Raw genomic sequence first — 18,030 nt, forward strand, 5'->3', positions numbered from 1 at the left:
TGACCCTCGAGGTTGTCATGTAAAGTATTTTGGCGAAAAGTTTCTATTATATTACCAAGTTTTGAGTGGGGACAGGGGTTGGATGCTTTTCACAAAGATAACTCAGATCAGTGATAAATTCAAACATCCTTTAATAAAGTCTCAAAAAAAAAAAAAAAAAAAAAAATTTGTGAAGAGCATGAGTTGTTGAGAACTGACAACGTGCTTGTTGTTCCTCTTCGTACTCTCTGCTTTACAAAAGGAGACAGTTCATTAATCTAACACCAGCACTGGACTGAGCAACTCTACCCGCTTCCTCTCCTCTTCTCTCCACTGAAAAAAGGACCAATTAAGCTTAGGGTGGAGACCTAAACTAAACTAATCAAAGAACCACACATGAATGTGTAGAAAAAAACCAAATACTCTATATCTATTAAAATATATGAAAACTTAAACATATTTGCTGAGGTACAGCAAATTTATAACACTTTCCTCCCAAGTTAGAATTTTCTTTTTCAGTTTCTTTTTTTAATGATTAATGAAGTTAAATATATCACTAATGTCATCTAAAAGAATATTATCACAAGTTGTTTTTTAAATTTTGTCCTATTTTTAAATTATATATATATAAAATTAAACATAAATCGAGCAATCAATAAATAGAGATTTAAACCTAAATCGAGCAATAAAAAATAGAGATTTAATATATCAAATTAAATCTAAATCTAGCAATCGATTTATAAAGATTTCATATTCTTTAAGTGCTTTGAAGATATTAGACTAGTAACGGTCTTGTTGATTTCTTTTAAAACTATATATAACTACAAATTCAACCCTTGAATTTAATGGGATTTCACTATTTGTATTATAGAAAAAACAAAAAATGTATTCATCGTCATATCATCCACTACGTACGTCTTAATGAGTTGGTTGTGAAATTGCACAACAGTCTCTTCCTTGGTTTTTTCTTCCCTTTCATTGCTGGAATGTCTTTTGGGATTGAATATGCTCAGAATATAGCAAGCGTGGTAGATTTTGGAGCTATCGGGGATGGCCGAACCGATGACTCTCAAGTAGTACATTGTTACACTCCATTGATTTGTAAAATTTCAATACTGCAATTTACTGTGACAAAAATCTGCTCGTTTCAATCTTTTCAGGCTTTTCTAAAAGCATGGGGAAATGTTTGTGGATCCAATGCAATCCTTCAAGTTCCTCAGAACAAAACATTTTTACTTCAACCTGTCACTTCTATGGGTCCCTGCTGCTCTAACACTGTTCATTTCCAGGTAAAGATGATAACACTTGTTCTATGATGCACGGAAACTTCTAGCTATGTGTATTTCTGCGTTTCAGAAATGTTTCCGCCTGTCCGCTTCCTTTATTCCTCTATCGTTTCCGCATTCCCACGTTCCTCGTTTCCGTTTCGGTGCAACATAGCTTGTGTTTGATACTCTTTTAAGATTGTATCATTAAGTTCTGATATTGTTTTAATCTTTTTTACTAACTTGGTTCTTTCTTGTTCTGAGATAAGATTTTAGGAACTATTGTGTTGCCCAACACTGCTCATTGCTGGCTCTGCTTCTCTGATATTTGGAATCATCGACGGTCGTGGTTCAGTTTGGTGGAATCCACCGACTGAAACCCTCGTTAAAACACGAAGTACCAATCCATGCAAATATATTGTCTTGAATTGACTAATCATAAAATTGATCCATCTGAAAATGTTTATTTTCACTTCAGGACGCTGAAAATCTAAGCAACCAACCCACTGTAAGTGAAATTAGCCATAGTTAGACTGTTAATTACATTTTTTTAAGTGATTAATATATAATCATTGCAGGCTTTGCACCTCCACAACTGTAATAATCTTCAATTAAGACATGGCGGTATGGTATATATACAAATTTAATAACAGGAATCAAGAAAAGCTTGAGTTGTTATGTTGTTTTCAAATATTATTATTATTTTTTTTACATTTTGTCTTCGTTTTTTTTTTTTCCAGGGAGGTTCAAGGAAATCACAGTTAAAGCATAAAAAATCCTATAGTAATTGACCAACATTACCAACCTGATGAAGCAAATGGAATTGACAATGTAAAATTATTAAATTATTATTCAAGTTATTTGGCTAATTATAAAGTTTAAGTAATTTTTATTTAATTTTATGCGGGAAGAAGCCGTTGCAATTAATTGCAATTAATGATACGACATACAAAAATTTTGAAAGAACTAACGACATACAAAAATTTTGAAAGAACTAGTGCGAGTGATTTAGACGTTACATTTGATTGTAACAGTAGGAGAGGTTGTACAAATATTACCTTGAACCAAATTAACATGACTTCCTCACATCCTGGAAAGAGACTTCGTGCTTCTTGCAACAATGCCCATGTAATGGTTTTTTTTAGTTCGTTTAATATATCTTGCCCAGCATCAGATTTTTAACATTTCTTTTTTTTTTTTTAAAAGAGCTTTTTTGTAAAGCTTGGATATTCCTTAATATCTCTCATAAAATGAATTACGGCAATAAATTTTGATTATGAAAAAATAATCTCTTTTATTATTATTATTATTATTATTATTATTATTATTATATAAAAAAAGGAATTTATTCATAGTAACAGATGAATAAAACGTGTCTTGCATGCATATAAAGCATAGCCAATAAGCTATATTTAATTTAATTCATTATCATCTATAAATTAATACTTATCTACGTTCAATGAATGGATGCACTTCTCGAAAAAAAAAAAAAAGAGCTTTTACTATTTTTAGTTATTTATTAAAAAAAATTAAAATAGTAATAATTTATATGGCTTGATGCATGAAACTATCCTGATATCATGTGTAGATAAATTTAATTCTATTTTCATATATTCAGGGATTTTCTTTTTTTAAACAAGTGATGTTTTATGATTTCAATACTTTATTAAATATTTTGTTTTCTAATTTATCACTAATAATATATCAATAATATATGTTAAACTTAAATTCTATTTTAAATTTAATATATTTATTATTATTTTTCTTAGTCCGTCAGCAAAAACTTTAAACGGCTATATTAATCAAAATCAATAGTTTGACTAACCGTCAGTCCTTAATACTCCAACACCATATAATCTTGTCTTAACATTGGAGTGCTGAATAATATCTAGGGTGGGTCCTGCTAATTAGGTTGGATTTTTTTGTTAGTGTTTAATAGCTGTTTCCTTTTTTTTTTTTTTTTTTTTTTTTTACAATATATATATATATTAGGAACAAAATGCATATTTAGTGAAAAATCTTTTTACTCAGCCTTTCAGTAATGGCATTGGAAAGTTATAAAAATTTCGGAAAATTAATAAACAAGTTAAATGAAAACAACTTGACTTACTTTATTATTTTTTTGGTAACACAACTTGACTTACTTTAACAGTAAAATGTAGAGTTATAAAAATTTGAAAAAAATAACATATTAATATAATAATAATAAAAAAAGATTATGGCAGAAAAATAAAGGGAAGATACCAAACAAGGCAAGTCCACAACAACAACAATTGTATTACTTGTCATTTTGTACCTCTCTGGAAGTCACCACAGTAAGAAAACCTAATTTCTGAACTAATAATAATCAGAAGACTCCTTATGTGTCCTAAAGTTTCTGTGTTGCTTACTCTGGACTCTGCACCTTAATTACCTTTCCTCCTAATGTTGTCTATATATGTACCTTTGACTTTTTCTTTTTAATTTTGTTTTAAATCCAAGTTTTAAATATTATTAGCTCTAAAACTTCTTATTTCATAATTAAAATTTCTTATGCTTGTTAATCAACACTAATCACTATCACAATATACTTAATTTTGTATATTTAATAATAAATTTTCGGGATTTCAGCTTATATAATTCTAGATATTTTCTTAATTAACAAAGCTGAACAACGAAAAATGAGTTATTTTCCAAAAACGAATAGAGAGTATAAAAATATTGCACTCTGGTTCCAACATGAAACCTATGCAATTGAAATTTCAAGGCTATATATATATATATATATATATATATATATATATATATATATATATATGCAGCTTCTTAGTTCTCACTGCTGTTTCTTACTAGCTATACATTCCCTTTTCCACACAGACACTCTATTTTCTCTAAAAATAACTGGTAAATAATGGCCTCAATCACTCTAGAGGAGCTTCACACCTACCATGCCATTGATAGAGAGATATTTTCTCGACTGGTAGTAACATTGATGCGAGATCCAGCTGAATCTCTACTGGTCATGGCAACATGGCTATGGCTAGAAGAGAAAGGTTACCCAAACATGATACTCAAAATGATAAAGCTATCTGATCAATTGGTGAATGCTCTAGCTGATGAGGCAGCTTTATGTCTTAAATGTTTAGAATCTAATTCTCTTCCCGTTAATGGCAGTATCGCCATTACCATACCTCTAACTGCTAGAGTTATGGAAAGAAACATTTCTTTAGAAATGTTTTACCAAAACAAATTCTCTGCAATTAGTGGGATTAAAAATTTTCTCAACACTGTTTGTTCTCGTATTTTTACAGATATCTTACAATGTGTATTAGCTAGTGGATCATCAACACAAGCAGTAAACCCTAATCAGCAACAGCAAGCTCTTGTTATTCCAGGTTTTCCTCATCCATTGTTTGGTGGTGTTAATATAATGCCAAGGTCTATCGATTTTGATTTTCCTACAGGAGGGCTATGGGGATGGGATCCTGTAAATAACGTTTCTGAAGATGATAGAACTATGTTTCTTACTTTTTCTAGGGGTTTTCCTGTGACTAAAGAAGAAGTTACTCAGCTTTTTACAAGGTTACATGGGGATTGTGTTGTTAGTGTTCAGATGCAGGAAAATGTTCCTTCTAATGAGCAACCTTTGTTTGCTAGAATGATTTTGGATTCTATTGCCAGTGTTGATAGAATCCTCAACGGTAGACGCATAGCTAAGTTTCGCATCAACGGGAAGCACATTTGGGCTCGCAAATATGAACGTAGAGATTAATTATTACTGGAAATTTTGAATTCACAACTTTATATATATAGTATCACAGATAGTGTAATAAGTTTGTCTAAAATTTCATATATATATATATATATTTGTATAAGCTTGTTGTATAGACCCCTTTGTTGTTATAATAAAAATAAAATCATTTTCTTTTATATATGCATAGATCCACCGTAATTTCAGACGAATATTCTCATATAGATATATCATAGATCGAACTAATTTTATGACAATTAAATACGCTAAATAATTATCTATTTATTTAAACTATATAAATTAAGCCGTGATGGTTGTAAAAAGTGGATACTTGTCGTTAATGGCTTAAATCTTTTCTTCCTATTTCTTAGTTTGTAAACATACGAACAGCCTAAAGAGATTGTACAATGTTATATATGTCACTATCAAATAATTATAAAAATTATAATTAAATGAGCCGAGCTCGATTTTGATTCAAACAAGCAGCATTTTTACCTCTAATCACTCGTGTTAATAAATAGATGGCTTTGATTAGAAATACATAAAGTGTAATTTTTTTTCTAAAAAAAATCAATATATTAATCGTCACATTAATTGGAAAAATCAAGTAGGAAACTTTAACACCAATTCTTAAAACCTGAATTGCTGAATTTTGTGGGTTGGCTAACCAGGCCATAATAGGTGCAAAAAAATAAAAAGTAAAAAATTGCGTTTGCCGGGAGTCGAACCCGGGTCTATTGCTTGGAAGGCAATTATCCTAACCGTTGGACTACAAATGCCTGTTGATTTCCAGCCCCCACCACATAATTTTGAAAATAATGCTAACAGAGAGGCGTTGAAACAGACAAAGCCACCGGCTTTGTGACGATATAGTACTAGAAAATGATGGCCAAAATCCCATTTTACTCCAAATGGACGACCATAAACTGCTTTTCTTCAGGAATTGTAGTTGTTGGCTTCTTCCACATCAGCATCAACTTCACCATCCAATTTTTCAATACTTAAACATCTATTTCATTTTTTTTAACAGCATGCTGGTTTTTTTATTGTTTGATTCTTGAAAATTCTGAAATTTAAACTTGTTCTCGAGCTAATGAAGCAAATTTGACTTCTGGTGGGAAAATGTGTTGTTTAGATTTTAAAAGTAGGAATCTTTTGGTGGGTTTTGTGGGTTTGATCTCATTTTCGTACTGTTCCTATAGTTTTCATGTCTCTCCAATGCCATGTAATAAGTCATTAATCCAATCATGTCCTGCTTCATTCTATTATGTTCCAGACACCATTAGTAGCCCTCAAGAAACAGCTTCTTTGTTTCATGTGAACGATACTGCAGTTAATAGGACTGTTGACGGTTTCTTGATCAGGGTAATTTGCAGCTGCCAAACTGGGTATAATGACTTCACTTGGCGCATGGACTACTTGGTCCAGCCTGGGGATTCATGGAAGAGAATTTCGTTGCAATTTGGTTCATTTGCGGTGGAAAAAACTCAAAATAAATTGATTGCAGAACGAATTATAACTCTTGATTTTCTATGTGGTTGTTCTGAAAATGCATATTTGCTTAGCTACAGGGTTAAAATGGGAGATACACTGTTTGCAATTTGTTCTCGGTTTAAATCTGATTTAAAGAAGACTATCAGCTTGAATGGGCTGGAAAATCCAGACCTCATCCATGATGGTGATATTCTATTTATACCAGAACCAGGTAACAAAGGCAATGCAATATGTGTATATTTTTTAATAATAATGCATATTACTTACACCTGTTTTCTTCAATCACTAATGATTTCTCTTCTGTCTTGCATTGGCATTTACAGTGGGGGGCCTTCAAAACCTTACCATACTTGAAGTGGACAGTAAAGGTCGGATGAAACTTCTAACCTGTGCAATTAAGCTTATATATAGTCTTTTTTGTGTCTTTCATATATGTTTCTTGGTCGTTCATTTCAGATCCAGATAGTTGAATAGAACTGCCTCATTACATGCTTCTATATCAAAAAATAAGCTTCTGTTTCTTTTCTTGTGTTCTTGTTCTACTATGTTAATATATTTGGCATTCACTTTTTCCTTCCTTGCAGATGCAGAAGCCAAAAAAGCGCCAAAATCTCGAATTCATATTTTGGTTGCAGGCATATCTGCTGCTGCTATTATCATACTGCTAGCAGTCGTCCTTGTATCCTGGAAAAGATTTAGGGGGAAAAGAGCACAACAATCGAAAGCTCTTCCGCAGAGAACAGATTGCTTGGACTGTAATCAGGATGCATGCCCTTGTCCTGGAAGTAATATAGCTTGATATTAACTATTCTGAAATTTAAGGATTGGTTATTTTTTTTCCCTTTTCCCTCAGATTAATGTATTTGAGCCACATAAGAGACTAGCTACAGTGATTCATGATCCATTTGTTTCAGAATCTGAAAAAAGCACAGCTTCCTCATTGAACTCAGATAAAGCTACTGTTTTCCCTTACAATGAAATTCTTGATGCAACTTCCAACTTCAGTGTAACTTTAAAGGTTGGCCAAGGATCATATGGATCAGTTTACCATGGAAAATTAAGAGGAATGGTAAGTATTAAGTGCTTCATTAAATCAGTTCCCTGAAGTATGTGCAACAACTATTCACTTATATAGGAACATTTTCACTCCTTAATAGCCTTTTTTTTTTACATATGCATGCAGGATGTTGCCATCAAGCAGATGAAAGATACAAAGTCAAAGGAGTTCTTGTCAGAGCTAAACATTCTCTGCAGAGTTCATCACACAAATTTGGTATACATTGTCTTTGTTTGTCTGTTGAATGTTTACTTTCCTTTAAATAATGCCTTTAACTTTGTTGCTAGATTTACTGTTAGTACACTCTTTTTCATGCATGCTCCCTTTACTTTTTAGTTTTTCCTTTAGATGGGCTTTTTCATTTTTTTTTTTTTTTTTAATCAGATTGAGCTTATCGGATATGCTGCTGGTGGAGACTCATTGTTTTTAATATATGAATTTGCCCAAAATGGTGCATTGAGTGATCATCTACATATCCCCACTTCAAGAGGTTTGGACCTACCAGTTAATCAATTGTTTCAATATTTCAAAAGATGTTTTTATGTTGTTTTAATATAATCTCTAATAAATTTGAACTTCGGTTGGGAATGTAGCCGAAGCTGCTTCTTGACAATGGGAAAAACTTAGTGGAAATGGTCTGTGTCAATATTATTGTGATGAAGACATTGAATTGAACTGTGTAATTGTCACTTTTTAGATTGTTTATCATATTTTATGCTAACTCTGTTGCATAGCTTAGAATAGAATGATTTGAACGGTATCCTTTATTTTTATTCAGTGATTGTAATTGAGCAGAAAAAACGTGTAAACTGTTCATTTTTACAGAGTGTACATGGCAGGGATTCATGATAATTCTGATGTCTTACTGGTTACCTGTCAACCTTTGATGGATCTACAGGTCATAACCCTCTTTCTTGGATTACCCGCGTCCAGATTGCTCTTGATGCCGCTAAAGGGCTTGAGTATATACATGAACACACAAAACCATATTATGTCCATCGAGATGTGAAAACAAGCAATATTCTTTTAAATTCCAATTTTCGAGCAAAGGTGAGCATCAATTTCTTTAGTAAACATAAGACTCTTCCAAATTTAGTGGATCTTTGTCTTGTCCAAATAATTCCAACCACAGCATGTTTGTTTTCCATCATAGGAAAACCAATAATGTTTTGAATTTCTGTCCCACAGATCGCAGATTTTGGACTGGTAAAGTTGCTAGAGCATTCTTCGGATATACGAGCAGCAGCATCTAGAATTGTTGGCACATTTGGTTATCTCGCACCTGAGTGTGTACTTAATTAAATTCATACTGTTGATCATATATAGCTTGATTAGCAACATGTGTAAGACCCTTTTGGTTTCCTGACTTTTTTGTGAAAATAGGTATGTTCGAGATGGATTTGTGACCACAAAGAGTGATGTCTATTCATTTGGAGTTGTTCTTATGGAACTACTTACTGGCCAACCGGCAATAAGTAAGGATGCAAGTCATGGAAGTGTTGAACACAACGAACATCGTTCTTTAGTGCAATATGTGAGTATGCGCCATCTACTAAACCATAGCTACCTTCTACTTCTGTTGATTATCATTTCTGTATTCTAAACATGAATTCTGCCAACAGTCTAATTGATAAGTATTAGGAGTTATTGATTTTGTTGCTAGTTTATACCAGTTTATTAAGTTCACAAATCCCATATGATCCAGATGCTGTCATCATTAAATGATACCAAGGATCCTTTTACCCAGATAGAGAAATGCATTGACCCAAATCTGACTTGCTTCCACCAAGATTCACTCTGCCAGGTATTGTTTGAACTTTCACCCGTTTCATGAATTCTGAAGTTAAATTTGTTCTTTTTGTTGAAATTTAACCAAAACAACGTCCATCTTTTCTTTTGACTTGAGTTTTGTTTCTTCGACTATCCAAGATGGCTCTCTTGTCCAAAGACTGTGTTGATGATAATTGGAACCGACGTCCTGATATGAGTATAGTTGTGCTACGCCTTTCACACATCCTGTTGGACTCCAGAGCTTGGGATGAACAGCAAAACAAGCATCTCACGGGCTAAAGTTATGCCAACCATAGTTCATAAATGAAGGTACTCAACTGTAGTTTTTAAATGCTTTTGGAATTCCTGTTAAACTGAAATTATTTCATTAGAAAGCTTTTACAGCAATCATGTATGTGTTTAGTAAATGATGAAGTATGACATTTGAAAATTAGTTTGGTATTAATAGCATATAAAGAGAGGGTAATCTTCTTTGAATTTTCTTGAAAATTTGTTACAGTAATAAGGTTTTTGTATCTCACTTCTACCATATATTGTTGAAATATTTTTAGATTCGGACATACCTATCTAATCTGATTCGAAGCTTAGTTATAATTAAAACTCTTTGCCCATTTCTACATGTGTGTTTAGTGGTTATCGAAAACGAAAGTTCTTCCCATATACTCAGCCTGTATTGCCAAAGGAGCCAATACGTATGTTAGGATATAATTTTTTAATAAAAGCAAATGATAAAATGATTGAGTTTATTAAAAAACGTTAACATCTCATTATTGTAATGGGATATGAAGGCCGAATATGCCTTTTTCAGAAGACAAAAAATGAGAAAAATATGAGAGGAAGAGACACAATGGGAGACTTATGATCATGAACGAACCAAACAGGACACTTTACAAGTTAAGACCTCATTATCATGTCCAAAAGGAGTGAATGCAAGAAAGACCTTTGAGCTCCTCTCCAAACCACATTCATGGATGTCTCTATTAATGCGTGGCACCTAACACATCAAATATTAAGAAAAAGTTAAATTAAAAAAATTTCAATAATAGTTATTTCGAAATGGAAAGGAAAAACACAATCAACACGATCAAATATAGAGAAGTTATATATAAAAAAAAAAAAAAAAAAAATTCAAGGGAATCCACTGAATTTTCAATACAAGTTTTAATTCAGAGAAATACGTAGATTTCGTATGTTAATGTAATATTGAAAATACACACGTTTGTATATAAAATCTTATATAAAAGAATTTCATGAAATTTTTATTACATTTATTTATAATTTTATATTTTCATATATGATATAAATTAAAAAAATAAAACTAATTAGCCCTACAATTTGTTTTAAATGTAAAAAATTGAACTGATCAATTTGGAAAAATAGTCCAAAATTTTGGTATGCAATGCATGAACCCATGAAGTCTCCACCTCTGAAGTCTTTATCTACTACAAGTCAGTATGAGGTGCATAATAAAAGAATGCAAAGCACCATTGACTAATTCCATATGTAGAGACTAAAAAGCTAGATAATGAAGAAGACATATAAATATAATATAATATACCTAAAATGTCCTTTATTTAGATTAGGTAGTTTTGGTGGAATATTTTCTTGCTAATCCTTTTTGTTTTTTTTTCCTTCTTTGTCTCTTTATATGTCTACCATTTTTATTTTCAAATCCTTTTAAAGCCGCCCCCATAACTAATTTCTACTTAATAATAATAAATTTATATCATTTCATATAATATTACAAAATTATCCAATGAGACTCACTCTTTTTCTTTTTTTGATTAATATATTTTTAGAATTAATAATTATTTCGTATTTAATATTAAATTCCAAGATAGGTCAAATTTTAATTGGGTGGAATAAGCCTCAATCAATCTCTTACTCGAACCCATTTTTAATGGATAGGGCCGGGCCATATCGAGCCCATTAGGAGGTCCATATATATATATATATTTTTTTTTCTTTAATAAAAGGAAGCAAAGTGAGTGAGGAAATTTAAATAGGCGCGCGCGTCACGCAGAGAAAATGGTCAACACCCGAAAAGGTGCAAACCCCACGTGAGGTGAGGAATCTTACATATACATATGAAGTGGCGTTTTAGGAATTGCATTCACTTTTAGTAATCTAGCATGAGGAGACTCGGACTTCAAACGCCCATTTCATTTCAGTTTTCCTTTTTCCTTTGCCATATGTTTTTCTTTTCTAAACTATAAAAGTGAGAATTGCCCTGGAGAGGAACACGTCCGCCACTTCAATATTAAAATTATTAAAAAATATTTACGTTAAAAATATTAAAAATTTATTAAATACTATATTTTTAATGATCAAAATTATTTTAAACAATATTTTTAAAAAAAAATTATAATATTATATTTTTTTAGAAAAGAAAGAATTTCAATTTTCAGCTGGCAATAATGTGGAATTTGGACAAGTCAATAAGGACCAAGTAACAAATTACCAATTAATGAGAAGGAATATAAAGTCCTACCATTAACCCAATTAACATCACCACATTCAGATCACAATTTCTAGCCTCCAAAAATTGCTTTATTACAAGCAAATAAATGCATTGCCATATAAAATTAAAAGAAAAACAAATTATTTAATAATTAACAAAAAAAAAAAGACAAAAAGGGTAAAATTTTAATTATAAAATCTCCATGAATCCCACGTAAATAACTAAAGAAAATAAATTAATAATTAAAATCAATTATAATTCTCAAAATTAGTATGTTACAAAAGCTTGATCTGCCATTATTTATTTATATTTTATTTTTTCTTCAACGAGAACGCTAAAAAAAAAACATACCTAATCCCTGTATAACAAAAGTGGAATCTGATCTCTATTTTATTAATATAATATTTTATTTATTAATAATAATAAAATAAATATAATATTAATGCCATAGGAAAATGAAGCTCTTGCTTGGTTATGAAAAAATAATTTTATCTCCAACGGGGTTATCCACGTCAGCTTTTCATTTTATTGGTTATGAAAAAATAATGTTTATCTCCAACGGGGTTACTTGCAATTAACCTCAAATCCATGAATGGAGCCAAAGTAATTAATTCCTATAATTTCCCATTTGTTTGGGTAATACACAAAATTTAAGATTACGCAAACTTTTTGAAGAGCCCAAGCCCAAAATAGCCTAAAGTCCACTCAAAGAACGCCACTCCTCCCCTGCATTTAACCAGTGTCTCCCATTTGTCCTATACCAAACCCTCTCTTCTTCTTGTTTATTTCTCTCCTCTCCACATCATTCACGCCCGAAAATTTTCAAATCTATTGTTTCTCTTTAGCCACCACAAGCACCACCGCTTCTCCTCCTTGCTCAGCTCATCCACCCCTCCTTCCTTCCCCTCCCCTCTCAATCAACCGCAATGGGCAAGGGTGGATCTCTCAGCGATAGTGTTTTGAAGAAGATCCTTCTCTCATACACATATGTGGCCATCTGGATCTTCCTCTCCTTCACTGTCATTGTTTACAACAAGTACATCCTTGACAAGAAGATGTATAATTGGCCTTTTCCCATCTCTCTTACCATGATCCATATGTCCTTCTGTGCTACTCTCGCTTTCCTTCTTATCAAAGTCTTCAAATTTGTCGAACCCGTTACCATGTCTCGGGATCTTTACTTCTCTTCCGTCGTTCCCATCGGCGCTCTCTATTCTCTCAGCCTCTGGCTTTCCAATTCTGCCTACATCTATTTGTCGGTGTCCTTTATTCAGATGCTCAAGGCGTTGATGCCAGTCGCTGTTTATTCGATCGGGGTTATGTTTAAAAGAGAGAGCTTCAAAACTGATACCATGGTCAACATGTTGTCGATCTCGCTCGGTGTGGGTATTGCAGCTTATGGGGAAGCCAGATTTGATACCTGGGGTGTAATTCTCCAATTGGGTGCTGTTGCATTCGAGGCAACTAGACTGGTATTGATTCAAATCTTGCTTAACTCTAGAGGGATCACGCTTAATCCTATTACTTCCCTTTATTATGTTGCTCCTTGCTGTTTGGTTTTCTTGTTTGTGCCTTGGATTTTCGTCGAATACCCAGTTTTGAAGGAGACTTCGAGTTTTCATTTTGATTTTGCCATTTTCGGCACCAATTCTCTCTGTGCTTTTGCCTTGAATCTTGCCGTGTTTTTGCTTGTGGGAAAGACTTCAGCTTTGACGATGAATGTGGCTGGTGTGGTCAAGGATTGGCTGTTAATTGCCTTCTCTTGGTCTGTCATTAAGGACACAGTGACACCAATTAACTTGTTTGGCTATGGGCTTGCGTTTTTGGGTGTTGCATATTACAACCATGCCAAATTGCAGGCAATGAAGGCTAAGGAGGCTCAAAAGAAGGCCCAGCAAGCCGATGAGGAGGCTGGAAGATTGTTGGAGGAGAGGGAAGGAGAAGGAACTGGCAAGAGAAATGAATCACAAACCTAATATTTAATTAAAGAGAGATAAATTTAGTTATAAAATGGATGGAGAGTACTGGAAATAAGAGCAAAATGGAGACAAGGTGATACCAGGGTTGGTTGGGGGCAAAAAGGAATGAAGGGTGTCTCGTTTTACTTTTGCTCACTCGGTAATGTTGTTTTATAGGTTTATGTTTGTTATGCTAATTATGAATGTTAGTAGGAATGTCAGGGATTTGAAATTCCTTTCACAAATGTCCTGTATTTTCTTTTTTTTTTTTTTTTTTAATTTTTGATATTTATTTCATCCCATCTTTATGTAGGAACCTCTGTTATTAATGGAGATTTAGTCCTTATTTATTCATATATTTTTCTTTATTACTCAAACAGATCTTTCACATTGTTATTGCCAAAGTTGCTACATTTATATCGTAGGTGTTTTCTGCCATTCTGCATGCTTTATTTCTATTTAGTAAATACTTGATGGATTTATTAGCCATGTTCTGCATGAGTAAAATGCACCATTCAAATGTGGTCTGAAAGGGGAATATGTTAGAGAACAAAAACAATGAATTGATCGGAGGTGAATTGGAGATAATCCGTGCACATTATTTCTGGCTATTTATGTTGTGCATATTTATGAAAATCTAGCTATTTCAACCCTGCCTCCAAACTTATACTGCATGCATGTATGCACTCAACTGACCCATCCATTTCTTGTAGATTATAATTTTAGTTATGGTTTCTGGTCATGACTTATATTATTGAAGCCCAGAAGCTCTTCTAACTCATAACAATCTCTTGTCCAGTATTAAATCCGATTATCATATTATTGCTCTCTGTGGCAATTAGGTATATCCCCATTTCTATACTTAGTTAACAAACCATAATTTAGCATGGCGAAGAAGAGTAGAGGAGATCCTCCCCTGTTTTTCATATTTTTCCCTTCTCTGTTCAATAGCAAATACAACGGATGCTGCTCATGAATGGTATGATTTTTCAGAAATGGTTTCATTTTTGCCTTTTCTTGTTTCTCATGATCCGTTCTAAGAGGACGAGAGGATGGCACAAGCTATACTTTTTCAAAGTCACTCATAAGATTGACCCATCGCTTTCCACTAGTCTGTTTCTCTTTACTTTTGGAAAAAAGTTTGTAAACGTGTAATGATTTCGTGTTTCAAAAGTATGCCGTGTGATAGGCTTAAGTGCTTAAAGTCTCTAATCTTTATAATTTGCACCTTAAGTAAGATGTAATTACAAGAAATCTTAAAGTTTTGAGGTAAAAATATTTATTTGGTTTAAACATTGTGATTGGCCTGGTGTTATCATTTGTATTTCTACATCTTCCTAACTTCTTGTTAAATCTACTTACTACCGTTAATAAATCCAATCTCTAAGATAATAGCATTTGAGATAAAGTATTTGTTTCTGATATCCCAATGCTACCATAATTAGTTTGTCTGTCAAGTATCTCCTGCAAGAGAGAGGAAACAAAGACGCGTTTTTTTGCATTTTCTAGGAAGCCAAAAGTTTTCAAATTGTCCATTCGTTGGTGAAATACAGACAAATTGGTCAATTTATTGTTTACCAACAAAGCACAAGATTGCTAGGCCAGCCTAACCGGCTTTTGCCGGATCTCTTAATGCCTTAATGGGCTGTTGCAAGTAGGGTTCAGTTGTGATCCGGTTCATCTTTTAGTGCCAATAGGGTATTAGCCTAACGGCTAAAGCTAAGATCGTTGAAAGGACTTCAAGTTCGAGTCTTTTTCATATTGGCTATCTATAATAAATTTAAAGGAGAGAGCTATTCTTGCAGGCCTATTCCGATCATAGAACTCAAAAGATTGGAAAATAGCCCGCAAATTACTCTAGTTTTCGTTATATTTAATTCAGCTACAAGTAAACTGTCGGAAAAATGATTCTCTCGTTTAAGGTTTTCGTTAATTAGTGAACCAAGAAATAGCAAGTTTAAGTGCGTGAAGAAGTTGAAAGATGGCTCCAGAAAAAGCATGACTTGATCAAACAACTTGTTGAATCAAGCTCCATTTCATTCTCTAATTGTTCTGCGCTAGTACATAGATTAATGAAAAAAAGAAGTATAATTATGGCTGCCTAAATGATTTATGCAGGCCATCACACTAATTCTATGTTACTAACAGGAAATACCCACGCCTCATTTTACATTCTTGCACTCGATGATTGATCATCCGCTATCTTGAGATGACAGAATGGATCAAAAGACTCAAAATTTATGATTCATGAGATTCTGCATCAACACATCAAGAAACTGCTCACAGTTTATCACCAGAAATCTCTGCATGAGCACAGTCCATTATTAAAATGGTGAAACCTATTCCGGTCTCTCATTATTATTTCTCGATTGTATATCTCAGAGATGAACTTGGTAGCAGAGTGACAATCAGTACAAACTCGCAAATTCTTCACAATCCTAATGGGAGTTCCAGGTGGGGTATTCAGAAGGGCAAAAGCAATAGCCAGCTTTTCACTATGTGTATTCAAACTGTCTTCTTTATCTTCATTGTCAATATCAAGCAAAACCTCCGATGTAGTTGGGACAAATCCGGCCTGCTTCATCTTTCTTTGCATCTCATCCACCATCTCATATATTTCCTTGTACTGGTTATGAGATTTATCTCCAGCCACGAATTCATAAATTTCATTACCTAACTCAATCATAGTGCTGCCAGGAATCTTCCTTATTCCCTTCCTGTCCATCATCTCCCTTATCATCATTTTCTTTTCCCAATTGAGCATTTTGGCATAAATGTTGGACAGAAGTACATAGTTGGATTCATGCATGGGCTCATTCCCAATAAGCTGTCTGGAGAATTTTTCTCCAAGCTTTAGTTCACCATGGGCACGGCAAGCGTTAATCAGAATTCGCCAAATAACAGGATTGGGCTCAATGGCCATTTCCTGGACAAATTTCAATGCCTTCTTAATTTGTCCTGCTCTGCACAACATATCTACCATACATCCATAGTGTTCAATTTTAGGTATGATACCAAAATTTGTTTTCATATTATCAAAATAGTCTCTCCCCTTATCAACTAACCCAGAGTGACTGCAAGCAGAGAGCAATCCAATAAAGGAAACATCGTCTGGGGCCACCCCACTTCGTATCATCTCCTCAAACAGTTCAACAGCCTCTACACCACGGCCATGCATCGCCAAGCCAACAATTACAGAGGTCCAGGAAACAATGGTTCTATGTTTCATGTTCTTAAACAATTTGATAGCTTTATCAACATCACCACACTTAGCAAACATGTCAATCAGTGCATTAGAAAGCTCAACTGTCTTTTGAACCTTTTCTTTCTCGATATAGGACTCTACCCACTTCCCTAGCTCAAGAGCACCTAAATCTGTACAGGCAGACAGAACAGAGACCATAGTAATCTCATCAGGACAAATACCCGCTATCTGCATTTGCCTAAACAAATCAATTGCATCACTGGACCTCCCAAAACGGGCATACCCACCAATAATTGCACTCCATGAAACAGAGTCCAGTTTTGACATTTCATCAAACACCTTGCGTGCAAACTCAGTACCTTCTTTGCCGCAACAATACATATGCACCATTGTATTTTGCACATGCACATCATCGGCAAATCCGAATTTCAACACTGATCCATGAACCGACTTGCCCAATTTCAAGTTCCCAATACCCGCACAGGCCTTGAGGACAAAAGGGTACGTGAATTTATTAGGCAAAATATTATATTTAAGCATCAAATTATACATAAATATAGCTATAACCTTCGAATTATTAGTTTGGGCATAAGCTCTTATGATGGTGTTGAAGAGAAACGTATCATATAAACCGGTATCTGATTCCGGTGAGAATAGGAAAGAGGAAGCATAATCAATGGCGTGGAGATCAGAGGATGTGGCTGTAAGTTTGGTGAGGACAAGAGGATTGTTTTGGAGACCCGATTTGAGAATGTAGGTATGGACTTGAGTAAGCTTTGACAATGAGTTGCAGTCTTGAAGGAGGGCAAGGCATTTCTGCTCTGCTGCTCTTCTGTTACCAGTGCAATGGATTGTGGATGCGAGTGTTATAGTAGATGCAATTACTGTGCAGAGCCGCTTGGTTTGGTTGGTTGCGAATTGCATTTAGAAACCGTTTAACAGAGAGGGAATCGAAGCTCATTAGCGCGAAAGCGGCTTTAACGGTTTAAAACGGTTTTGCTGAAGAATTAAAAAGAATGAATAAAGAACCAGGAAAAGTGCACTACCTTCATCTGGCGGTTAATTTTTTGTCCACGTCATCTATTTTGTA

The 18,030-nt window shown here is 33.7% G+C and overlaps 3 protein-coding genes and 2 non-coding genes across 6 annotated transcripts; 3 read left to right on the plus strand and 2 right to left on the minus strand.

The window, feature by feature from the left end:
- Positions 1–4,079: 4,079 nt before the first annotated feature.
- Positions 4,080–5,098, plus strand: LOC105637650 (uncharacterized). Its single transcript, XM_012221200.4, has one exon. The coding sequence runs from the start codon at positions 4,135–4,137 to the stop codon at positions 4,993–4,995; it is 861 nt and encodes a 286-aa protein (XP_012076590.1). The 5' UTR covers positions 4,080–4,134; the 3' UTR covers positions 4,996–5,098.
- A 583-nt stretch (positions 5,099–5,681) lies between these two features.
- Positions 5,682–5,753, minus strand: TRNAG-UCC (transfer RNA glycine (anticodon UCC)). Its single transcript has one exon. It is a non-coding gene; the product is annotated as a tRNA-Gly (tRNA).
- A 145-nt stretch (positions 5,754–5,898) lies between these two features.
- Positions 5,899–9,793, plus strand: LOC105637651 (lysM domain receptor-like kinase 3). 2 transcript variants are annotated; one of them, XM_012221201.4, is made up of 11 exons: positions 5,899–6,679; positions 6,792–6,836; positions 7,053–7,253; positions 7,383–7,537; positions 7,652–7,741; positions 7,910–8,015; positions 8,424–8,575; positions 8,714–8,811; positions 8,909–9,059; positions 9,231–9,329; positions 9,455–9,793. In XM_012221201.4, exons 1-11 carry the CDS (start codon positions 6,097–6,099, stop codon positions 9,593–9,595), a joined length of 1,821 nt encoding a protein of 606 aa, XP_012076591.2. In that variant the 5' UTR covers positions 5,899–6,096; the 3' UTR covers positions 9,596–9,793. The 2 variants fall into 2 exon arrangements, 1 of the variants encoding a protein (XP_012076591.2); XR_005177539.2 differs by lacking the exon at positions 9,455–9,793 and having other exon boundaries at positions 8,714–8,815.
- A 2,726-nt stretch (positions 9,794–12,519) lies between these two features.
- Positions 12,520–14,089, plus strand: LOC105637653 (putative sugar phosphate/phosphate translocator At5g25400). The gene has a single exon (XM_012221202.4). It carries the CDS (start codon positions 12,704–12,706, stop codon positions 13,751–13,753), a length of 1,050 nt encoding a protein of 349 aa, XP_012076592.1. The 5' UTR covers positions 12,520–12,703; the 3' UTR covers positions 13,754–14,089.
- A 1,628-nt stretch (positions 14,090–15,717) lies between these two features.
- Positions 15,718–17,954, minus strand: LOC105637654 (pentatricopeptide repeat-containing protein At4g21065). The gene has a single exon (XR_016322111.1). It is a non-coding gene; the product is annotated as a pentatricopeptide repeat-containing protein At4g21065 (transcript).
- Positions 17,955–18,030: the final 76 nt, after the last annotated feature.

Source organism: Jatropha curcas, chromosome 8 (assembly GCF_041381405.1).
Source record: "Jatropha curcas cultivar XTBG-Jc1 chromosome 8, XTBG_Jcur_1.0, whole genome shotgun sequence".
NCBI lineage: Eukaryota > Viridiplantae > Streptophyta > Magnoliopsida > Malpighiales > Euphorbiaceae > Jatropha > Jatropha curcas.